Raw genomic sequence first — 25,439 nt, 5'->3', positions numbered from 1 at the left:
TGGATGAGGCCAGTGGCCCACCTAGTCCAGCATCCTGTTCTCACAGTGGCCAACCAGATGTCTACAGAAAGTTTGCAAACAGGACCTGAGCGCAAGAGCAACTCTCCCCCACTTACGATTCCCAGCAGCCGGCACACAGCAGAGCACAGCCATTGTGGCTAGTAGCCACTTATCCTCCACAAATTTGTTTAACCCCCTTTTAAAGCCATCCAAGTTGACAATCATCACTACCCTACAGCCAGTGTAGAGTGTCACTGGGCCCTGGGAGACCAGGGTTCAAATCCCGACTCAGCCATGAAGCTCACTGGGTGACCTTGGGCCAGTGGCAGTCTCTCAGCCTAACCTACCTCACAAGGTTGTTGTGGGGATTAAACAAGGAGGACAACCATGTTCACCACCTTAAGCTCCTTAGATAAAAGGTGGAATGCAAATGCAATAATAATCTTGTGGGAGCAAATTCTGTCGTTTCAATCATCCACGGTACGAGGGAGCATTTCTTTCTGTCTTTCCTGAATCTTCCAACATCAGATATATTGGACAGCCTATATTGTGACAGAGGGAGAAAAACGCCTCCCTAACCACTTTCCCTTCTCTTTAGCCGCTCAGAAAACCCACGTGAGCTGGCCCCAACAGAGGTCATGTCTGCCAAAAAATACCACTTCAACTGTTCAACATCACAGTGAGCAACCCAAGGAGAGAAAGAACGCTACAAGGTTCTCGTCCTGTAGGAACATGAGATTATCAGCTGTCATGTGAAATCGCAGTTTCCCTTCTGCATGAGAAGCCACACTGGTCTTTACAGGTACTTTCCGTACAAATTCCAGAAGAGGAAATTCACTCCCACCTTTTTATTTATTTGTTTTCCCAAAAGATTTCCAACTGTTAAGAAGTTTAAGGAAACATACACACACACACACTGTTCAGAACATTTTCTATTCAACAAAACAAAACAAAACATGGCATTGAAATGAAACCGAACTGCAGTTTTGCTACAAACCTACTGGGAGGCAGGAAGCTAGGTGTGTATTAAACACACACACACATCACTAACTGTAATAATACATTTTGTCAGCTGAAGAATCCCACCAGAAGGATTCGAAAGTTAAACCAGTCAGGGAACAAAAACCTGGTCACAGTATATACAGTGGTCTGCTTTGCACATAACACTAAGCTATAGTTTATTAAACTATGGTTTATTAAACCATGGTTTGTTTGGTCATCTGAACCCTGCCGTGTCCTAACTATGGTTTGTTTACTGTCAACAAACAATCTGAAACCACAGTCTGCTGTTGGCATATGAATCTTGGTTTGCCTGACGTTACATGAGAAACTAGCACCCTAAACCAAGGTTTGTTTAGCCATGCAACCCAAGACACTGGCCAGCTTACAAAGGCACCAGGTAAGGCCAACTGGAAAGCAAGTCAAGCTTTATGGAAACAAGCAGTGGTTTGTTTTATTGTCTGTGGGACCATGCATGGCTAATTCTTAGCTTGCTAAACAAACCATGGTTTGGTGTGACATATGAACCAGGCCCAGTATGACCTAAAAATAAAGAGCTGTTTTTTATTTTATTTTTTTAAGCAAGCAGAAGGGAATTTTCATCAAATCAAATTATTAACCAACCACAGCAAGACACTATACTCATATATCAAATGTTTATATATGAAAAGTTGAGGCAAGCTTGGGGTGGGGGGGGGGTTTCGCTGGGATGGCGGTAGGGGTGGCTGTGATGTTCCTATATATTAGTGTATATATGGTAAGTGCTGGTTGTTTAGAGTATACATGGTAAGTAGTGAAAGAGGAGGGGGAGTGAATGGGCAATAGAATGCTTGATGATTGGCTGAATGTTTAAAATGGCTGACAGTATAAATGAAAGGATGACAGGTAAATCTGGGGGAATGTGAGGTGGTGAATTGTGGAATAGGGGGGAGAAGAGAAAGAGTGGGTTGCTTGGTGGGGTTTAGAGAGTTGTTTGCCAGGAGGGAGGTGGAGTTCGGATTAGTATTGAGTAAAACCATATGCTTATGTGCCTTAAGAGAAATCTTGTTAATCTTGTTAGCTTTGTTATCTTTAATAAATACTTAATTTGGTTTACCGAAGGCCTGATCCTTGGCTGGAGTTTCACAGACCAGAAGGGAGGGTAAGGTAATGACCAAGGCTGAAGAGAAACTGTAACAAATGGTGGCAGCGGTGAAGAGAATAACAATACCAGTATTCAGAGTCTCTGGGAATACTAGTATTAGGACGTGACTGGTGGTTGCCTAGCAGGGGGATCTGTTGAGATCTATGCTAGAGTGGGGAGAGAAACAATAAAATAAAGGACAGTCCGGACTGGTGGAGTCCCTGGTGGTGCCTAGTGACAGGCAGTAACCACGAGCAGGTAGGAACCTGACAGGGAGAGCCAGGGAAGGACGCCTCACATGGTGGCTTCTATAAAAATTTCAGGCACAAAATCAGGAGAAGCGAAACATTTTTACTACTGTGTCTGCTCCCCCTACTGCTTTGTTGAAGGGGCTTCCTTGAGCTTAGAAACCCAGAAGGCACCCAAAGAATTAACATGCAATTCTATGAAGGCAGATTCCACCAGACACTTTTCACCAGATCGCTACCACAATAGGAAAATGTGCAATGCTGTTGCTAGTTATGCTGGTGTGATGAGAACAAGTTCTCCACGCGATTATTTACACAGATGCTCTCATTAGCCCTTTACCTGCATGATCTCCACTCAAACAGAAACCCCTTTTTTGGGTCAACAGGCTCAAAGGCTCAAAGTTCCCTGTAACCTGGATCATATTTTGCTGAAGTCTTTCTAAAGCCTTTGGGTTATCTACACACATAAAAAAAAATTGCAAAGCCAGAACTACATTCCTTCTTCCTTGCCACCTGAAGTGTTGTGCCTTTGGATTTTTATTTTTTTGTAAAAAAGAAAAGAAAAGAGGGTTAATCTGGCCAGTTTTGGACCCCTGTGAACAATGGTGTTTGCACCTCATTCAATACGCAGAAAACTCGTCTGTCAGGCTCAGGTCAATCTCAGTTGTTGAACAATACCAACAGTCCAGCATCCTCAGTTAGAGTGGCTGTGGAACGGGTGGTCTAGGAGTTGATAACGTGTCCTGACCAAGTCTCGTGTTTCGTTCCCGGAACAAGGTGCGTGATGACCACCTCCACGGCTTGCAGCTTCTCGTTCTTCGGCGGTATGGTGCACACCTTGTAGGTGACCTCGTCCCCAGACACAGGGACATACTCTCCTTCAATGCTGTTGAATCAGAAGGACAAGCGATAAGAAGAAAAGAATGGCCTTGCTGGCTAGAGGAGCCACTGGCTTCAACACAGTACTCTGCCCTCCTCTGTTGCTCCTCTCCAGCCCTTGCCAACTCAAGAGGGGCGAGTGCAACCTGCAACAAAATGTTTCTTCATTCGTCTGGTTCACGCATCATGCTAAACCATGGTTTGTTTTGGCAAACTGCAAGCTAGTGACGAGTTGTCCCACAGACGAACAAACCATGGTTTGTTTCTCCAAAGCTTGGTTTATTTTCCAGCCGTTCTTGCTCCGTGCCCTTGGTAGCTTGGCTACCGAGGCTGGGACGGCCAAACAAACCATGGTTAAGGAACAGAGACAGGTTGGCACATAATGCCGAAACACAGTTGCAAGCAAACCAAGCTTCGCAAGCCAATAAGAAACCTTGGCTTCAGCTTCATGTTAGGGGAGGAGTGAGAACCTTCCCACCTGGGGCCAAATGTCCTTGAACTCTGATAATGCGTCCTGCTTGCTCGGGCAGACGGTGGAGAGGGATGTGTGTGTCAAAGTTAGCCTACTGTGCGACCGTAGAAGTTGCCTTCATTGATCCACCCATTTTGGCCTCTGCCACTAATGGCTTGTGGCCTCCAGAAGGTTGCCGTCAGGCTGACAAGGGTTCCTCGCCTTTGGCATAAGGGGAAATCAAGCTTATTCCCGACGTGTATGCTTGGTAATCGGCAGGTAACAGAGGACAACTCAAACGTCTCCCGCTAGAAGAATTACTTACTCAGAAATGTGCACAAAGATGTCTGGACTGCCATCGACAGGAGTGATGAACCCGTGGCCTTTGGAGCGGCAGAAGCACTTACACACCCCCTTGTAGGTGGGCCCTTCAGAGGCTCTCGTCGTCCTACAGGAACGAAACCAAGTTCAGAAAATCCAAGAGGGGAATTCAACTGGCGGCCATATGCCACATGTCAACATGGTGACAGGTCTTGTTCCCAGACAACGCAACACCATACGCTCTGACCACTAGGCCAGTCCCATCAGATCTGACCCAAGCTGTCTGGGCTAACTCCTGTGTGCTCACCAAATCTGAGCTCCAGGTCTGTTGAAGAGACTAACTCTAAAGCATCCTCCACCTATTATATTAGGACTCTGTGCATACCATCTTGAGAATCAAAGCGGCTGTTTCCAAACGACAACGTGGGCAAAATCTGAGAAACCTGAGTAAGGGTTCAAGGGATGAGAGGAGGGGCTTCAGGGTCCCACAGAAGGTCTCACCACTCTCAAGCAGAAGAAAACAAATGAGTTATGGTGGAGCACTGGTTTTGCAGGCAGTAGGACCCAAGTTCAGTCTCTGCATCTACCCAGGTAGGGCCAGGAGGGACCCCTACCTGAAGCCCTGGAATGCCTCTGCCAGTCAGTGCAGACAATAGTAAGCTAGATGGACTGATGGTCAGGCTCGCTTTGGGCAGCTTCCCTGTATTCCTATCTTTCTAACAAATAATGTGAAATAAGGAGCAAATGTGTGTGGGTAGCAGAATCCAGATTGTTGCAGGAAATTGCGTAAGCTTGCTGAAGAATGTAGGGGTTGGATTCAACTAAGCCCTACTCAGAGCACACCCAGAGAAATTAATGAACCTAAGTTAGTCATGTCTATTAACTTCAAACTATCATCATCATCATCATTTTTTTAATGTTTTTTAAAGATGTTTTAATCGTAAACCGCCCAGAGAGCTTAGGCTATGGGGCGGTATATAAATGCAATAAATCATCATCATCATCTTCTACGGCCAGAATGCCCTGAACACGCCCAATATCATCTCATCTCGGAAGCAGGGTCAGGCCTGGTTAGTACTTGGATGGGAGACCACCTGGGAATACCGGGTGCTATAGGCTTAGAGGAAGGCAATGGTAAACTACCTCTGAATACCTCTTACCATGAAAACCCTATGAATATATATATATAAAAGATTTATAGGGTTGCCATCAGTCGTAATCGACTTGAAGGCATCTAACAACCACAAAATTGTTTATATATCCCACCCTTCCTCCCAGTAGGAGCCCTAGATACAAAGGATACAACCCGTGCCAGACTATCTAGCTCACTATTGCCAACACTGACTGGCAGCAGCTCTCCAGGAATCCAGGCAGAAGTCTTTCCCAGCCTTAACTGGAGTCGCTGGGGATTGAACTATCTCAGATCCCAGACAGCTGCCGGCAGTCGGTCCTGCACTAGAGGGACCAATGTACCGGCTCAGCACAAGGCCGCTTCCTACATTCTTAGGCATGACGGGAAGCAACCAGAGGCTGGAACATAAGCTGCGGACTCATCCAAGGGTAGAGCTTGTGAAGCGGCCCAGTCCACTTTTCTTGTGGACGTGCCCTTCCGACAGTTTCCTGGTTTCTTCCTCACCTTGATGTACTGGCCCTAAGACTTTCCGACGCCATGGGGAAGCCTGTCTGACTTGAGCGAGAGGGGGCACAACTTTCTACAGACCATGATAAGCTGTTCTGTTCCCATGTCCTCTTGCCTCCCTCCCCGCCCACCACCTTCCCTCCCCAGACACAACTTTTGAGCCCCTGGCCTGGACGCTATTGTGACATAGCTGGCCAGTCATCTGCACTCCCCACTTGTCATAATGTCAGGAGCTGCAAGAGGCTGCAGGCTAAGCTAACCTTCAGGGCACCGAATGAACAAGGCATTCGGAATGAGTTGCTCAACCCCCCACCAGCTCCGTAGGCTAAAAGATGACACTCTGCTTGCCTATTTTGTTTTTTTGAGGACGGGGGCTGCACATTAGGGATTTGCCACGGCAAGACTGATAGGTGGTTTTACCAGATGCAAATGTTACGTGGAAATCCACAGAGAATTCACAACCAGCTCCGGTGCGAGTAAATACCCCTTGGGATATCTGCAAGATGCTGCAAGCAGAGGTGGTCGCGTCATGAGCATGGTGAGACCTGCAGGGCTCTGCCCAGATGCAACGTCAGCTACGCTCAACCGCTGTTCATTGTGGGACTAACAACTCAAAACAGTCATGTAAAGCAGCAACTGCGTGCCAAAGGAAATTGTGAAATGAACTCCTACACTCTCTCATAACACTAGAACTTGAGTCATCCAACGAAGCTGAATGATAGAAGATTCAGGACAGATTCAGGACACAGCTCATAGTTAAACTACAGAATTCATTCCCACAAGAGGCAGTGATGGCCACCAACGTGGATGACTTTAGAAGGGGATTAGACAAAATCACGGAGGAGACAGCTATCAGCGCCTACAAGCCGTGAGGGCTATACTTCACCTCCATGGCCGGAGGCAAGGTGCTTCTGAATACCAGTTGTTGGAAACCGCAGGAAGGGAGAGTACTGCTGCGCTCAGGTCCTGCTGATGGGCTTCCTATTGGGGCATCTGGTTGGCCACTGTGAGAACAGGATGGCGGACTAGATGGGCCACTGGCCTCATCCAGTAGGTTTGTCTTATGTCCTTACACTGGATTACAATTGTTTTACAGTTATTATTGCTATTACTATTATCTTGCTTTGGCAAGAGGGAGGGTGAAGAGACAAGTTATACGGGCAAGCATATAAGGGGTACATTTATGGTGGCTGGGCGCACCCTACTGTATAGAGAATAGTCCTCCATTCCAAGACTCATCAAGAGGGCAGTCCCCTATTGGAAGGAATCCTCCATTTGAAAGGCTGTTTGGGGCAAGACCCATAAGGAGAGTGAGCGTGCAGGGGCTTTGACACTGCCCATCAGCAGCACTTGTATGGCCAGAAGCCTGATCAGACCCTCAGGCCACCTGGTTACATTATCCCACTAGGGCAAGATATCTTGCAATTCTTATTTAAATTACAGTAATTATTTCTAAAATTGCATCTATACATATAAAGATGCAAATTTGATGCAAAGGTGCATCTTCTCTCTCCTTTTTTTTTTCCTTTGGTGATTCATTTCCTCTTTTTTCAGTGATGTGCAAGCTGTCACCCCAGGTAACACAAATGGAAGGTTGAGAAAGGCACAGGCAGAGAGGGGATACCACACACCCCAAGAGCACTGTCCCACCCATGCCCCCTTGTTACTCACGCTGAACATGTGCGGGTCCTCCGAGTCGGAAGCGGGCTAGGAATAAGGTAGCCTCGCATTGGAGAAGGAGAACGCTCCCTCGTTCGGCGCCCTTCCGGGAGTCGAAGAGCACCTGGAGACGAGGACCGCTCGCGAGCAGAAGCAGACTCCGAAGACATTTCTGTTACCTAAAAAGAGAAAGAGGGAAGATAACGTTTTAGGGGCAGCAAAGGGAAGACTTCAGGCTTGAGGGATTTGTCTTTCCCTGGGAGGTCTTACCGACCAGGAAAAATGGAAATGGACTGCCTTCGAGTCAATTCCGACTTATGGGCGACCCTATGAATAGGGTTTTCATGGTAAGCAGTATTCAGAGGTGGTTTCTCATTGCCTCCCTCTGAGGCTGAGAGGCAGTGACTGGCCCAGGTCACCCAGGGAGCTTCATGGCTGTGTGGGGATTCGAACCCTGGTCTCCCAGGTTGTAGTCCAACATTCTAACCACTACGCCAAGGGCAATATAGCCGCTGGGAGAGCAGACTCACCCCTAGAATCAGAAAAAAGTTTCCTATCAGATACTTGCTCAGCCCAGGAATTTTGTTTTCAGACCAAGAACTGAGCACAAACTGTCCCTTCACAAACAAAAATGCCCTCTCGAGTTTCCCCTCAAGGCCGTCTTCATTTCAGCAGTCTAAGTTATGAAGTCTTTTTGTTGTTGCTGTTGTCAAACGGCAGGGGGCCAGAAACACTTGCTGAAAAATCACTCGAAAAATAGCCCAAAGACCTACCAGTAGATTCCCAGTCTGCCTTCTGACAGCATTAGAGCGGGGATGAGGAACCTCTGGTCTAGGGCAAGAATGTGGCCCTCCAAGCCTCTCTATCCGGCCTTTGGGGCTCTATCCAGGCCACACCTCCTCCCTAGGCCACACCCCTCACCAGCCCTCCTTAAGTATGCAGGTGGAGTCCAGAGAAAAAAGAAACTCATAAAAATATAATATGAGGATAAACAAACAGAGGGGTTTTGCCTTATTTACAGGTCTTATTCATAGCAGGAAGATATTCAACAACTAAACATACAGGGGAATACTCTCTCAGTACTATACAGCCAATCAGAGCATGTGTTACCTCAGTGAGGATCATGCCACTCTGACTAGCTGCTAAGCAACATCTCCATCTGTCCCCCTCTTGGCTAGTTGGCTTTAACACTAACAGAATTAACTCTTAAGTTACAAACTGAATGATCCCTGCTGTTGCACTTCCAACAAAATTTACATTCACTCCACCCACTTTTACCTGGCCCTGCTCACCACTGGCATGTGGCCCTCAGAAGCTGCCAAGAAGAGAACATGGCCCCTTGGTTTTAGAGAACAGCAGCTGTTTCATGAAAGATGTCTCTCTCAGGACCTGGTTTACGCACGAGTAATTTTTCCCTGGAGGATTCTGCCCAGGGCGAGACCACAAGTGGACCTCAGGCTCACTCCCCTCAGCGCCAGTAAACGATAACAAACATTGGAAGGTCCCACATCCAGATAAACACAGAACTTCCTTCATTTACTCATTGCCTGCCACCAGCGTTGACAGAAGCAGGGAAGGGAGTGTGAAAAGGCCGAGGTCTACTTCGGCTCTCACCTCCCGGGAGAGTCTGAAGGAGACACGACTTCCCGCGTCTGCAAAAACCAAAGCCAAATATGGAAGAAAATCCTAAGCATTTTGCATTGCTCTTTAACAGGGAAGCAACAAACGGTTTGGAGAAAGTGGCCTGGGAGAAGGTTTTGCTCCCTCTCCCAAAATACTAGAACCCAACGGGGTCATCCAAAGAAGCTGAAGTGCCAGAAGATTCAAGGCAGACCCAAAGGAAGACTTTTTCACAGAAGATGGCTGCCAACTTGGATGGTTTTAAAAGAGGATTAGACAAATTCATGGAGGAGAAGGCTATCAATGGCTACTAGCCATGAAGGCTATGTTCTCCCTCCACTGTCGGAGGCTGTATGCTTCTGCCTACTAGTTGCTAGGCATCGCAAGTGTGGAGGGTGCTGTTGAACTCAGGTCCTGCTTGTGGGCTTCCTACAGGGATCTGGTTGGCCACTGTGAGAACAGAGTGCTGGACTGGGTGGGCCACTGGCCTGGTCAAGCAGCCAGGCTCTCCTTACCTCCTTATGAACACAATCTCTACTCCCCTCACAGAGCTGAAATTCCCAGAGTGATTTATATTATTATTAAATGCATATATTAGGGGTAAGTGTGTAGAGAAATGAATGTGCTAGTGACAGCAGGAAACAAAAATGCATTCTATTTGCATTCTATTACAAAATTGTTCTGCAAAACTGTGTTTGTTCATCAAGGCTGCATAGAAACAAGTGTTCATTAGGAAAAACTTGCACTAAAATACCAAGGAATTTTCATGAGGATTGTTTCTCCCCAGGAACTCAGGGACTTGTAACTCTGTGAACTTTCCGCACCTTTAACAACTGTAGTTCCCAGGATTCTTTGGGGGGGTGCCATGATTGTGGTATAACACTGATTTAAAATGTACAGTGCAGATGCGGCCTTAGTTTTGGCTACAGCTAGTGTGGCAGTAGCTGAATGTTAACTGCTCTCTCATGTGTATCATTATCAACACAGATCTGAAGACTGCCCAGAGTCTGCTTGTTCGTTTAGGAAAATGCCCTAACCCACCTAACACGCAGCATGAAACTGATTCAACCCGCAATGTGGGATCCAGCAACAACAACAAAATGAACTCATCAAGCTCTGACACAGACGATCGCATGAATTATGCAGTGGATCACTGCATGACATGGCAGCGTGACAATTTGCCACCCTTTTTAACAGCAGTAAAAGAGCATAATTTAAGTCTCGTTAGTAGCAGAGCGTCAGGAAACAGAGCCTCTCTTTTCTTGTTTAAGTGGCCCAGGCATCAGGAGGGTATAACTTAACAAACTGAAGAGATTGTCAAGATCCCCTGAGGAATAATATGTACTTCCACCCACCATAATGTTCCCAAGGGTATCAGCGCATCACTAGAAACAGAGAGATATTTCTCCCTGACACTACGGATTCCTCAAATAGTCAGTCAAATGCTAGAGGAAAAAGAAAAAAATACCAGATAGGCAAGAAACATTCAGTACTTGATATTTAAAATGGCTCTTAGATTGTTGTTGTTGTTCTGTGCCTCCAAGTCGACTACGACTTATGGCGATCCTATGAATCAGCAACCTTCATGAGCATCTGTCATGAACCACCCTGTTCAGATCTTGCAAGTTCAGATCTGTGGCTTCTTTTATGGAATCAATCCATCTGTTGTTTGGCCTTCCTCTTTTTCTACTCCCTGCTGTTTTTCCCAGCATTATTGTCTTTTCTAGTGAATCAAGTCTTCTCATGATGTGTCCAAAGTATGATAACCTCAGTTTCCTCATTTTAGCTTCTAGTGACAGTTCTGGTTTAATTTGTTCTAACACCCAATTATTTGTCGTTTTTGCAGTCCATGGTATCTGCAAAGCTCTCCTCCAACACCACATTTCAAATGAGTTGATTTTTCTCTTGTCCGCTTTTTTCACTGTCCAACAGGTTCAAACTAGGGATGTGCAAGAAATTCGATTCAGTTCGCATTTCAAGCCAAACCTATCAAATCTGCACTTTCCAAAACATTACAAGAACCAAAACACAACCACCCAAAATTTGCATTTATCCAAATTTTACATTGCAGATCTCCGAACATACATGCCGCCCTGAGCTCCTACTGGCAGGAAGGGCGTGATATAAATTTAATAAATAAATAAATAAATAAAATGCATATATTAGGGGTAAGTGTGTAGAGAAATGAATGTGGTAGTGACAGCAGCACACAAAAATGCATTCTATTCCCATTCTTTTACAAAATTGTTCTGCAAAACTGTGTTTGTTCCTCAAGGCTCCATACAAACATGCGTTTATTAGGAAAAACTTGCACTAAAATACCAAGGAATTTTAATGAGGATTTTTAAAAATAAATAAATATGCAAATTGCTGAAGGAATGTGGAGAACTGAATGTAAGATTGGAAAAATAAGAAACTAAGAGACCCCAAAGTGACGGATCCTTCCATCCCTAGTCTCAACTCAGCTTGAGGCAGTTGAAAAGGGGCTGAGCAACTGATGCAAATTCAGCAATACAGTGCAAAGTCATAAGAAATGTCCAACAGCTACTGGACAAGATCACTCAATAGAACCTCCATGATCAGAGGCACTGCACCAGATGTCGGAGACAAACCACAAGGGAAGAAGAGAAAACAGCCATGCCTTGCTTGTAAGCTTCCACAGGCATCTGGAACTCCCTCCTCACAGCGTTTGCATCTGGCACCTTCACTGTGCATTTTTAGCAAATGCTGAATACGCACCTCTCTACCCTGGCCTTTGACACCCGAGATCTATGATTCCAGTATCCACCCTGTTCCTATGATCCTAATTTAAAATACTTTTAATATTACAGTTAAAACTGTTGTAACCTACCCTGGGACCTGCTGGTGAAGCAGAGGTTATAAATTTAATCATCATCATCATCACCTGGTTGGCCACTGTAGTGCAAGAGAATGTTGGACTAGGCAATCCATTTCTCTGATCCAACAGGGCAATTCTCCAGAAAAAGTCCCATTCTGCTTTCCTTGGCAGATTTGGTGCATAGACTGGAGCCGTTACAGAGGACAGGACCTGACTTGTGTATTTATTCAAGAAAGGCACAATATAAATTCTCTAGTAAATAAAGTAAGCCTTAGCCAAAATGGCCTCCTTGAAGCCCCCATGTTCCGTAGCAGTATACCTCTAAATGCTAAGGAGACCCATATAACCTCCTTCTCAGCTCCCTAGAGCTTCATCTCCCTCAACTGCCACCTGGTAGCAGTCATTCCAGCATCTCTGCTGAAATCTTTGCAATTTCATTATCTCCACAGTCATTTCAAAGATCTCCACTGAAAGGCCAGCTCTGTCGGGTTTCTCCTGCCTTTCCATTCCAGCTGGTCATTACAAGTACTGCCATTTAAACTTAAGAATTGCTGCCCGAGTTTGCTTTTCTCCTCTCCCCTCCCTAACCCTTTTTCCTTTAGTGCTGTGTCTTCACGACTGCAGGCAGGAACTGCCTTGTTTTAACCGATTGTACATAAACTGCTCTGGGAGCCCCTTTGGCCAAAAAGCCAGCTACAAATATTCTAAATAAATAAGGCAGGCTGGCTGGCAGGCAGGGACGATTTTATATCTATGCAAAACAATAATCAAATTCTAGTTTCCCCAGAGCACAAATGAACAGAATCTCGTATACAGCCTGTGGCATCAAGCAGGAGACATCTGTCCGACTCTTGTTGCGCTGCCTCTCTGCAACGCAGGCGAGGGATTGTGTAGCTAGGGGAAACACAACAGCCCATCTTATGCTTCCATCTCCTTCGCATGCTGTCACCCTGCAGAGCTGTTTACGCACCAGGGCAAACACGGCTGAGCATCGTGCCAAGTCATTTAATCGCTGGGGCTTATCCAGCTGCCTCGCCCTTTGCCCTGCTTGGACAGAACGCAAAACCCAACCGGACGTTCAGCAGAAGTGACGCCTTTGTCTCCCTCCCAGCCTATTCCCCAAGGCCAAAACCAAGAGAACAAATTTCGGCCAGTCATCTCATCACAAGACTGTTACAGGGAGAGGAAGGGGTGGGGGAGAGGAACAGTATCGTGCTATGCAGCAACCAGTTGCCACATCAGAGAAGCTGTAGCACAGCTTTCCCAACCGGGGGCCCTCCAGATGATTTAGACTATGGGAGCTGTTGCCCAAAACATCTGGAGGGCACCAGGTTGAAGAAGGCTGCTGCAGCATCAGTAAAGAAAAACTAAAGCACTGCAACAGACAAAGCTACAGCAGAAGACCTGCACATTCACAAACTCTGTGTCTGCTGCGGCATGCTAAAATTGCAAAAAGGGCTTTCTCCTAGGATCATCACATTCCCCCAGCCTCATTCCCTGGCTCTCATCCTATGGTAACAGCAGTCCGACTACAAATCTACTTCAAAACTGCTTGTGATTTTTTAAAACAAGCAAACACACTTCCCCTGATTAATTTCTACATGGCAGGTGCGACCCTATTTTCTCCACAGAAGAGCCCTCTTGCCAAACCTGTACAAGCAGCTGAATGAAGTAATTAAGAACATATTGAGGTGGCAAAATAAAGCCATTTCAGGCTGAAGCTAGGAGACATCATTATTGAACGCTCCCCTAAGTAAAATCAACAAACATCTCCGCAAGTAGAAAATTAGCACGCCAGAAAGAAAGCTTCCCCTGTTGTGCAAACTTTCTACTTGTAGGGAGATTGTTTTTCTGTAGGGGGAGTGCACAAAATAGTATCTCCCACCTGTTCAATCTGAAGCTGTACAGGCCATTCTACCATCCATTGACTATCATCATGATGACATCAGATGATTGACAGGGTGTGGTCCCGCCCAAATGTCTCATTCTGCTGCTTCCGTAGGTCAAGGCCTTGATCCAGTTAATTAAGATGCCTTGTTAACAAAGCAAAATCTATACATGTCTCCTCGGAAGTCAGCCCCATTGAAAAACAACGGTAAATTGCTCCCAGGTAAGGGTGAAAAGATTTGCAGCCTAACTGTGCAAAATCCTTACTATGCCTACTCCAAAATAAGCCTTCCTGAATTCAATGGGGCTTACTCCCAGGTAAGTGGGGTTAGGACTGCAGCCCACGCTTTCTTTTCTACTCCCGTATTACCCTGACAATATCAGAGTTTTGGAAGCAGTTTGGCCGGCTGGGAAAACCACAGCCACAACTCTTGCACAAATCGAGGTGGGCAAAGAAAGAGGATCAGGCATGCCAGGAAATGCTAGTTTCAGGGGCCATATTTCAGCTTGAAAGTGCACCCCATGTCCTCTCCCAAAGGACTCAAAACAGGTAGAGGCGTTTTAAAACAAGGCAGGAGACACAGAACAAAAAAAATATATATGTGCTTAGATGTCTCTCTGTCATGCAACGCCTCACTGAACAGACAATCTTTTTTTGCATTAAAAACCACCTTGCCTGTTCAGCTGGACGGAGATCAGCTTAAGAAAAAGCAGCCAGATGTTGTTGGCTCTGTGGGGGCTCCTTGCCTGCCTGGATTTATGGCCCCCAATAGCAGGGATAGGGAATCTCATCCCCAGGGGCCAAATGCAGCCATCCAGGCCTTTTTAAATGGCTCTTGGGACTCTGCCCAGGCCACACACCCTCCCTAGGCCACACCTCTCACTGGCCCCATCCTCCTCTAGTGCTTCTGCATGTGCTTGAACTGCAGTTATGCCTCATGCTTACCTGGATGGAGGGGAGGGGGAAGCATTCATAGCAGCCTCTGACTACGGCTGCATACACACTATGTATTTCAAGCACACGACTCCGGCCCGCCAAAGCATCCTGGGAACTGTAGTTTGCAAAGGATGCGGGGAATGGTCGCTGTGCAAGGGGATAAACTGCAGTTCCCTGGATTCTTTGGAGAAAGTTTGTGCTTTCAAATGTATGATGTGTACAAAAAGGTAAGGATCACATCTGTCGCTCCACCTGCTCTGGCCTCACCCACCAATGCGGCCCCCACATGACTTCCCATGAGGGAATGTGGCCCTTGGACTGCGAAAAAAAAAATTCCTTGCCCCTGGCCAATAGGATTGCGGGCTTTACCTCCAACAAAGGAAAGTGGCTAGCATCTTAAAAAAAAAATTCCTTGCCCCTGGCCAATAGGATTGCGGGCTTTACCTCCAACAAAGGAAAGTGGCTAGCATCTTAAAAAAAAAATTCCTTGCCCCTGGCCAATAGGATTGCAGGCTTTACCTCCAACAAAGGTTTTTTAGCTAGCATCTAAAACCGGAAATATGAGGGGGGGGGGGAACCAAGATGCTAGAAAAATATGTTTTATTCATAATCCAAACCAGACGCGTTTCAGCCTTGTGTATTTAGGCTTTCATCAGGGGATGGTCCAGGTGAGTAAAATCGCCTTTGAGCAATCCCTGCTGCGATGGAGACAGAACTCCACTGTAGCACTGCGCTGTTTTAATATGCTTGGGTAAGCTCACTTCTACTGTTTATTTACCCGTGACATTGATATGCTGCCGCATAATAAACAAACAAGTACAAACACAACCGCTTAGGGCACTTCAAACCACACAGGTCCCTTCACAGTCAGAAGGTCTAGAAACTTGATTTTATCACAAACATAAGCAGAGATATTCAGGAAGCTGGTTTTCTGCCTTTATTACGTGGCTTTTCCGTACTTTTACAGAATCATGACGTGCACACATAGTGTGGCCAGCAGCTCTTTGCCTCCACCGCATTCCTGCCTCAATGTCTGGCATCCCTTTTGTGAGACCAGGGTTATTGAGGGGAGCTCAACAGTGCCCCCCCCGGGTACATCTGACTGTCGCCCCCCTCGAAGCACAGCCTACAATTCCAGGGACCCCCCTCCCTTTATCACAACCAGCTTTCTCTTCCGTCATTAATGCCCGTCGTCAGAGCAGGAGTTGCCAACGTGTTACCCGCGAGCACCTATGTGCCCAACACTATCTTCTGTTGCGCCCATGAAAGGTCTCAGTAGACAATAGAAGGAACGTAGCTCAGTGGTAAAACCTCTGCTTTGAAAACAGAAGGACCCAGCTTCAATCAGAAGTATAGTTTCCAAATTGCGTGAAGTATTAGTTCCCCTCTATTCAGCACTGGTTAGGCCTCATCTTGAATACAGCGTCCAGTTCTGGTCTCCGCACTTCAAGAAGGATGCAGACAAACTGGAACGGGTTCAGAGGAGGGCAACAAAGATGATCAGGGGACTGGAAACAAAGCCCTATGAGGAGAGACTGAAAGAACTGGGCATGTTTAGCCCGGAGAAGAGAAGACTGTGGGGAGATATGATTGCACTCTTCAAGTACATGAAAGGTTGTCACATAGAGGAGGGCTTGGATCTCTTCTCAATCATCCCAGAGTGCAGGACACGGAATAATGGGCTCAAGTTGCAGGAAGCCAGATTTCGACTGGACGTCAGGAAAAACTTCCTAACTGTTAGAGCCATACGACAATGGAACCAATGACCTAGAGAGGTAGTGGGCTCTCCGACACTGAAGGTATTCAAGATGCAGCTGGACAGCCATCTGTCAGGAATGCTTTAATCTGGATTCCTGCATTGAGCAGGGGGATGGACTCGATGGCCCTACAGGCCCCTTCCAACTCTACTATTCTATGATTCTATGAATCCCTTGGAATCTCCAGGGAGGACAAGGAGAGACCCACCCACCCCCATCTGAAATCCCAGCCAGCTGCTGCCAGTCAGTGTAAGCAGTACTGAGCTAGATGGACCAACGGTCTGACTCGGTAAAAGGCAGCTTCCTATGTTCTGACATCCCCTAAAATATCCACAGTGCTGAGAGACTGCTTGCTCCTCCTGCTCAGTTCCGGTTGGCATCCTCTCAGCCTCTCCTGCCTTCGAACACAGGGCCCTGGTCATGCCCACAGATTAGCGGATGAGAGGGCTGGACCCCCCAACCTGGAGCCTTTTGGCTGCAAAGCAGATGCTCTAAGCACTGGACTGTTGCCATTTCTAAAAACTCTTTGTCGGTTTGGCTGCAAACTTCTAAAGGCAGTTACCCCACTCGAGGTTGTTAAAAATTAGTTGCCAGCCAAGTATTTAGATCGGCCTTCCCCAACCAGGTGCCCTCCAGCTGTTTAGACTACAACTCCCATCAGCTCTAGCCACCACTGAGATATGCTAAGATCCTGATGTGGTCCGTCCAGAGGATTGCTCCAAATAGGAAAGAGGAATGGAGGACTCTCGTTTTCCTCACTTTGGGGATGTCAATCCGATCCAGGCATCACAGCTGAAACTCATTCCCAGGTCATCAGATAAACTTGAGTGAGAAATCATTTCCTCATAGTTCTTATGTCTTTTGCCAAGGCAATAAATACCTTACACCAGTGTGGGATTTTTCAAAACCGTGTTGCAAGAAGCTCTGGAGTCTGTGGGGAAAAAACCGCATCAAGCGTCCCATCATGAAAAAAAAAAACAGACTTCAAATCCTGATAGTGTCCATTTTTGCACAAATTATGGCAGGATGCTAACTCAGCTCCAGACTTTTTTGGAGGGGCTGTTCCAATCATACATGGAAGCCAAGCTATTTTGACCACTGTTATTTCACAGGCACGAACGAGGAAGCATGCAATCCCGAAAGTAAAACATATACAAGGCTGCACCTCTCAAATCGTATGACATGACAACTTGGCAGGACAACATGACACATCAATACACATACCGAGAGAGAGAGAGTTGTGCTTGAGACACTGGGTCCGGTTTGCAAGACAGAATTTCAACTTCATTTCCACTTAGGAAGCAGCTACAACCCTTCTGCCCCTAAACATGCAGGATTACCCTGCATCATGTTACATGTTTGACCAAACACCACCCCCACGGCTGCCAAAAACTGCATCCCTGTGCCAATATCTCGCACCTTGATAACATCCCTCAACGCGTTGCGGACTAAGTGCACAGGGACATTCGGGTGCGGCTTGTGTGCATGCCCCTAACTCCTGTCCACGCACAGAGCATCCACCTGTTCAGACAACTGAGTGTAGCTATCCTGACACAGGATAAGTGATCTGACATACGAACATTGGGTTATACTTGATGATAGTCCTATTCAGAAGTTACAACCCATAAGAACAGCCGCGTAGCCGGATCAGGCCAGTGGCCCATCTAGTCCAGCCTCCTGTTCTTGCAGCAGCCAACCAGATGCCCATTACAGGGAAGCCCACAGGAAGGACCTGAGTGCAAGAGCAACTCTCCCCTCCTGCGGTTTCCAGCATTCAGAGGAGAGCATTCACCTCCAACAGCAGTGGTAGAATGTGGCCAACAAGGCAAGTAGCCATCAATAGCCTTACTCTCCTCCTCGAATTTGTATGTGGGGCTGTCTGGCACCTTCATCCCATCCCTCCTCTCAGCAGCTCAAGACCAAGCAAACATGATTGCCTCTCCCATCTTATCTTCACAACAACCCTGCAAAGTGGGTTTCAAGCCTAGAATGAACGTGTGGCCCGATATCATCCAGTGAGTGCTATGGCAGAGGCTTCAACCAGGATCGCCCCAGTCCTACCCTCACACTCTACTCACCATGTTGCATCAGCTCACGTAACCCATAGTTCCACCCTGAATTTCCATTTTGAAGCTTGAGACTGCTACCGTGTAGCTCCATACCCAAAAACATTGGCCACTCCCTTCTGTTGGCAGCAGAACAAGTGCCCCCAGTGAGCATCTCTGGGCTGCTTTGCCAGCTGAGTGGCAGCAAGGAAGGTCAAACCCCTTTACAGCCAGCCGCACCGTTCAGCAACACACCCCAATATTGCAGGGGAGGCAATCTGTGCATGAAACCCGAGTGCAGGCCAGGAGAAAGCAGCAATGGAACAAGATGGGACAGCCACAACAACCATCCCAATGACCCAAAAATGTCACCCTCCTTATCAATGCTAATGCAGAATGTTACCGACTTTTCCTCCAAAGGCCATACAGCTCAGTGGTAGAACATCTGCTTTGCATGCAGAAGGCCGCAGGTTCAACCCCCAGCCTCTCCAGATAAAGCTGGAATGTCCTCTGTCTGAAGCATGGAAGGGTTGCTGCCAGTCAGTGTAGAGAGAGCCAAGCTGGAAGGTCCAATGGTCTGGCTCGGTAAAAGGCAGCCTTCCACCTCCGTTTTTTTCTAATCCTAAAACCCGGGGCCATCCAACCAAGCTGAATGTTGGAGGATTCGAGACAGACAAGATTCGTTCCCACAAATGGAAGTGACAGCCGAGAGCCCAGCTACCTTTAGCCGTCCCAAATTGTCACTCAGCGGCAGACACTCCATTAAGGTGCAGAGCGGAGAGAGCCAAAACAGGAGTATCCCATCACCTCTGCCGAGATCCTAGCTGCCTTTTACTCTGCCCAACACTCACCTAGCAAAAGCCATTCCATCAGGATACCTGAACTATTTCTATCCCAGCTGGCTGTTTTAAGAAGTATCGGTTGTATAAACTGACGCCTGAGCTTCCTCTTTTACCTCCTCCCTCCTCCATGCTTTTTCCTTTGGTGTCGTGCCTTTTAGACTGCAAGCCTGAGGGCAGAGGGACTGTCTTACGACAGACCTTTGCAAGCCTCTCCAAGAGCCTCTTCAGCTAAATTGTGGAGTAAAAAAGTGCTTGGAATAAATACAAGGAGTTCAAGTATATACAAAACTGCCTTAGATACTAGCAGAGGGGAGCTATGTCCCAACTCCGAACATCCCCAATTAATGGTCATGCTGGCTCAATGAGTATTGGAGCCCAACAAAATCTAGGGGGCGCGGAGGCACAGTTTCTTCATTCCCACTATATGGAGTGGTCTTTTAACAGGAAATGCCAGCGATCAAACTCACAACCTTCCGCATGCAAAGCAGGTGCTCCAACCACTCAGCTTCGGAGCCTTGTGTCAATGGAAAACATTGTTCCCTGCTCCGAGTCATTGGGGATGGAGATGGCTTATTACAGTACTCATAATAACAGCTCCCAGCGCTGACTGCCATGATTCAACAGCAATTAATCCAGCAAGCCCTCACGCGATTTCCCCCCAGCAATTAAGATATATTTCAATACGTTGATGAAAAAGCAGCCCGTGACAAATGCACCTTGCTCCTTGAAGGATCCTCACCCACTTTAAAACAAAATAACACTCCTCCTCTTCACCTCCCCTAACTCCACATGCACACTCCATCAATCCATCCAGCCTTTTTCCTACACCAAGATTAATATACTGCTCTGACAGTTATTCTTGAGGAGGGAGAAAGTCTTGCCACAGATATCCACAGCCTGGTCACATTCAGACTTGATTACTGCAATGGGGGTGTACCTGGGGGCTGCCCTTGAAGACTGTTCAGAAGCTTCCATTGGTTCAGAATACAACAGCCAGGCTATCACATTTCATCGGGCCTTGCCAAGCTCAATGTATTTTGCCAGCCTTTGAAAAAGTCATCACTGAATTTTGGTGGCCTTTCAGGAGCAAGGGCAGGTTTGAGCTACAAAGTCCTAATTGCCCTGGGACAGTAATATTTGAAGGGCCACCCGCCTGATCAAGGCCAGACAGTTGGTTACTGGTCATCGGACCGACTTCGTGAGGGTGCTCTTGTTGCAAAGACATCCCCGCCCCGTCGCCCAAGACAACTAGGATGTTCTGTTAAGTTTTTATGTACCTCAGGCCTAGGGACTGAATGTGGCCCTCCAGGCTTCTATAGCTGGCCCTCAGAACTCTCCCCAGGCCTTGCTTTGCAGCCTCCATGAGTATTTTTGCCTAGCTGGAATATGTACTCAAACTGAGATCATGCTTCTTGCTTGTCCGGAGGGAGGACAGAAAGACGTGCGCGTGTTGGAACCAGCCTACTGTACAAAGGTAAAATTTCCATTCGTCGCTCCACCCACTTTTGCCTCTGGCCCCGCCCACCTCTGGCATGTGGCCCTCAGAAGGCTGCCTAGAAGGCAATGCGGCCCTCGGGTTTTAATGGACGGTGTTCTAATTCAGCTTTTCTTACCTCACTGCTATTTTACTGTTTTGACCAGGAGTTTTTTTTTTTTAATGTTATTGTATATTTAATTTTATTTTTTCTTCACCTTTTCACTTTTGTCGTGAGCCCCTTTGGAAGTTTTTATGCTGTTTAAGGAAGCTTTCCCTGAGGTATGACCCAGTCATCTCTGAAACAAAGGTACATCTGAAGAAATTGTTTTTAGAATTTGTGCAGATTTTTTTTTTTTACGTTTTTAAGAGTTTGCTAAAATGGCTTTTATTGCTTTTAGAGTTTGTCTTTGTGTTTTTATCTATTCTGTTTTCATCTTGCACACAACTCTGATGGCTTCATGCTACAAAGTGTTCAACAAACTTGTTAAACAAATAAACTTGTGGAAACTATCTTGTTCCGGAGAGCCTTTGGGAGGGTCTGGCGGGCGAGCCTGACACTGTTTTTATGCTCTTTATTTTTAATTTTTATCTTTTGAGTCCTTTTATTATCACTCCCCCATATATTTTACATATATATGCATGTCTGTCTGTCTGTCTGTCTGTATATATATGCATATTGCATTTTATGTCTTTTAATTGTACTTTATGTATTTTAATTTACTGGAATGTTTTGTGTTTTTATTGTGTATAACTTTATTATGTATGTGTGCGATTTTATTGTAAGCTGCCTGAGTGCCCTGCTGTAGGGTAACAAGGGCGGGATAGAAATATTTTAAATAAATAAATAAACAAGAATTTCAAAACTAAGATAAAAATGTTTGCAGACTTTTTTTAAAAAAGTAATAGGCAGATAGCTTGGAGAAAATAGATCTTATCTAGATCTTATTTTGGGCTGCTTTCCCCATTAATGTAATGCCTTTATTTCATGAGCTTAAATTAGAAAGTGGTTTTAGGGTGTAGAGTTGGACTCCATCTGCCCCCAGCCAGCATGGCCAAAAATCAGGGATGATGGCACTTCTACATCAGGACGGCCCCAGACTGGAGAAGGGTTAGGGTTAGCTTCTGGAAAGTGTTCTCCTGGTTTTATCTATTTTTAAGCGGTCTAACGTTTTAAATAATTTTGTGCTGTTGCCATTTAAAGCTGTTTGTTTTTATGAGATGTAAGCTGCCATGTCTGGGCTATACCCCAAAAGAAAGCTTATAAATAAATTCATAATGAAATCTGCAATCCTAACCCAAATTTACCTGGGAGTAAGACGGAATTCAATAGGACTTACTTCTGAGCAGAGATAGTTAGGCTTTCACTGCAACTAACTCACTTCCAATATTGGCATAAATCAGAGATGTGGAAACTTTTTCAGCCCAAGGGCCACATTGCCCTTCTGGGCAACCTTAGGAGGGCCACATGCCAGTGGTGGGTGGGGCCAGAGGCAAAAGTGGGTGGAGCAACTAAAGCAAATTTTGCAGTAGACTGATCTGTACACACACACAATCGTTCTGTCCTCCATCTAGGCAAGGAAGAGGCACTCAGGGTACAAAGCAGAGTCAGTAAGGATTGTGGCCTGCGGAGGGTTCTGAGGGCCAAGAGAGAGGCCTGGAGGGCTGCATTTGGCCCCAGACTTTAGGTTCCCCAACCCTGATGGAAACAACTGACATTTTCTTCTTGGTTTAGAGAGCAACTGAAGTCCCCATTTCTTGAGGCTAGATGTGTCATAAGATCATGTAACAGAGTCCATGCTATACTATAATCAGCCTTATCTGACCTCAGAGGGTTGTTGCGAGAATAAAATGAATGTGGATTAATTACATACGACACCCCCAAGATTACCGGAGAAAGGGAAGGTTATAAATGCAACACACAGCCCAGTAAGTCACGGGTTCAAAACTGAGCTCAGCCACAAACTCACTGGCTTTAAGCGAGCCACTGTTCTCTCTCATCCCAGTCTGTGATAGGAACAGAACATAGGACTGGCCAACACTGCAGGGCTGTTGTACAGATTCCCAGGCTAATGCAGATGAAGCTTGAAATCCACTATATTAAATGTGAAAGGTTATGGAACAGGGTCAGGATGGTGAAGATTTAAAAGGCTTTTTGACCAGGGAGAGCAGGGTTGTTCTGAGGGTGAAGGGATGAAACACACACCTATATATAGCTCACTTAGGGTGAGATACAAGGGAAATTAACAACTATCTTTTGAAAGCGCTCAGAGATGCAGGCTGCTACCTTCAGGCAGAAATTCAACAGCTGCAGATTCCTGAAAGGTACCCTCTTGCTGAGGAGTAGCTGAACCAGCAGAACATCTGCCTGTCTGGCAGCTATCAGAAGGAACAGCCCCACAGGAGGCAAGAAAATTTAAGTGGTAACTCTCTTGGGAGTAGGTTTGGGAGGAAATTGCACACTTGCCTCTTCTTCCTGTGACTTTGAAAAGCCAGGCAACCCAGTTGGCCCTTGAACCCCAGACCGGATGCTACGCCTGTGGGGCTCCTTCCTGGCTAACTGTTGCCTCCTCACCCTTACTTTCACCCCTTGCAATTCAGGTTCTCCCCTACAACAGAAGCAGCAAAAATCTCTCTCTCTCTCTCTCTCTCTCTCTCTCTCTCTCAAACACACACACACACACACACTCCATATTTCATTAAAAACAAAGAGTCCACCTACTTGTTTGGCATTCGTTCTCCCATGCAAACAAGTTGTTCTCTGTACACAAACTTAGATTTGCAATCCTGACCTCATCTACTCGGAAGTAGACCCTAGTGAATTCAATGGGGCTTACTCCCAAAGAAGTTGGGGTTATTGCAGTTTAGCAATCCTAAACATAGTTACTACAGAAGCAGGCCTCATCAAACACAAATAACCCCCATTTTAGCACACAGAGAGGCTGCAATCCTAACCCAACCTCCCAGGGAGTAAGCCTCACTGATTTCAATAGGACTTACTTTGTGAGTAGTCAGGGTTAGGATAACAGTTATCCTAAGTAAATACTCTCTGTCTCCTTTCAGTTCTTGATTTTACCCCTTTGTTTGAAAGCATCTTGTTTGTCATGTCCATTTCCTCTTAAAAAACGGGGGATACTTTAATTTCCAGAGAGGCAGCCCCAAATTAAAGCTGTTGCACGGTTTCTAAGGCGCCACAAGGCTCTTGACTGTCTTAATTTAAAATGCACTTTTTTTATCTCTTCCCTCTCACCCCCCCAACAATGAGAAGCCACTTTCCCTTCCTCCGCTCACTTTTCCGTTCCCAAAGATAAATCAGTTTGCAAATCCACACACGCCTGTCGCTGCCACCTCTCCCTAACGGCCCCCTAAAAAAAACCCTGCAACCGGTCCTTTATCCTTTCTCTGCACCCCCCTTCAAAAAACCGAGGGGGCGTAACCCACAAGTAACTTCACACTCACACACCCCCCCAAGTCAACCCCCAAGTTCCAACGCCTCGGCCATTTCCCATTTTTCATGTTTTGTGCTTGGCATCCTCCGGTGGGCTAGTCCCCAGGGGGAGCCCGCGGGGATATTTTTCGGGGGGGGGGGCTCGTTTCCCACCCAAAAAGAACAATGCTCGTATTTTTTGCCTTAGATCTCAGGTTCTACAAATGGTGGAAACTTAGCTCTTTTTAAAAAGCGAGAGCTGGGGAGCCGGAAATTATGGTTCATGCGGGGGAGGCAACGTCCCCTCTTCCCCCCCCCCATCCTTCCCCCCATCTTGTGAATTTCTTTTCTTTTTGCAAACTTCGCTATATCCACTCTTGATGCTTCCACGTTCCCCTCCGTTCTTCAAGCGCTCCGCTAAGACTACGATCCTGATCCTGGGCACGCTTCACCGGGAGTAAAGCCCCGTTCAAAAGACTTACTTCCGAGGAAACCCACGCGCCTCCGTCTTCGCTTCCCCGTCCTTATTTTTTTAAAAAAATTGCACCCCCAGATCAACGTAGCAGGGACCCCCATAGACAAAAAGCACCCCCCTCACCGATCCCCTCCTTTGAAGAGGTTCCGGGGCTCACCAAAGCGGCTCCCACCTGGCACTCGTCGTCTCGGCTGCTCTCTCCGCTGCGCACCTCCGAGCTCTCCCAGGCCCCAGTCGAGGGGTGGAGCGGCTCGGGGAAGCCCAGCCCTGGCTGGAGAGGCTCCACTGGGCGGGGATTTGGAGGCGGGGGCCGCCCCCAGCTGCTGCCGCCAGAGGAGGTGTGACTGCATCTGGCTGGCTTCAGGTGCCCAGCCTGAAGCCTTCTTGGCAGGGATCCATCCTCCTGGGGCCAAGGGTGTAGTCTTCCTGGGGAGCGGGGTGTCTTGAATCCTTTACTTTGTTGGGAGCAGGGTCCTTGTGTCTTCATGCCAATCTGCATGAAAGGGGAGTGTGTTAGCCACTGAGAAGAGGCTTCTAACGTGGTTCCTTGTCCTTTCCTGCTGATTGGAGCTAATCAGAGTGAAAGGAGGGGAGTCAGCCATTGAGAAGACTCTTCTCCACAGCTAACACTCCCCTCTCATGCTTATGGGCTCCTAGGGACGACTGTTGTTGTGGGAGAAGGCATTAACAAGGATCTCATTCTCAACCCAGCAGCAAAATAAGGGGGAGCGTGGCTGTGACTAACGTGAAGGGATCCTGCACTTCTGAATTTGCCACTGTGCTACTGCCTGGGGCTTCGCCATCACCATCAGGACGC

The 25,439-nt window shown here is 46.8% G+C and overlaps 1 protein-coding gene across 4 annotated transcripts; it reads right to left on the bottom strand.

Moving 5' to 3' along the window:
* Positions 1-833: 833 nt before the first annotated feature.
* Positions 834-25,124, bottom strand: CARHSP1 (calcium regulated heat stable protein 1). 4 transcript variants are annotated; one of them, XM_061599936.1, is made up of 4 exons: positions 24,780-25,124; positions 7,332-7,498; positions 4,026-4,148; positions 834-3,256 (listed from the first exon to the last, which is right to left on the bottom strand). In XM_061599936.1, exons 1-4 carry the CDS (start codon positions 25,119-25,121, stop codon positions 3,094-3,096), a joined length of 795 nt encoding a protein of 264 aa, XP_061455920.1. In that variant the 5' UTR covers positions 25,122-25,124; the 3' UTR covers positions 834-3,093. The 4 variants fall into 4 exon arrangements, with proteins under 4 accessions (XP_061455920.1, XP_061455921.1, XP_061455923.1 ...); XM_061599937.1 differs by having other exon boundaries at positions 24,795-25,124; XM_061599939.1 differs by having other exon boundaries at positions 24,746-24,831.
* Between the last annotated feature and the right edge of the window lie 315 nt (positions 25,125-25,439).

Source organism: Rhineura floridana, chromosome 17 (genome assembly GCF_030035675.1).
Source record: "Rhineura floridana isolate rRhiFlo1 chromosome 17, rRhiFlo1.hap2, whole genome shotgun sequence".
Classification (NCBI taxonomy): domain Eukaryota; kingdom Metazoa; phylum Chordata; class Lepidosauria; order Squamata; family Rhineuridae; genus Rhineura; species Rhineura floridana.
Note: the sequence above shows the minus strand (reverse complement) of the source record. Positions and strands in the feature narration are given on the sequence as shown.

Bases quoted from the DNA above. Each gene is read 5' to 3' on its own strand.
- CARHSP1 (XM_061599936.1), bottom strand. From the start codon at position 25,121: ATGCAGATTGGCATGAAGACACAAGGACCCTGCTCCCAACAAAGTAAA. The intron at 7,499-24,779 runs GTGAGCCCCGGA...TTCTCTTTTTAG, and splicing joins GCCAGGTGGGAGCCGCTTTG to GTAACAGAAATGTCTTCGGA. The intron at 4,149-7,331 runs GTGAGTAACAAG...TCGTTCCTGTAG, and splicing joins AGGACCCGCACATGTTCAGC to GACGACGAGAGCCTCTGAAG.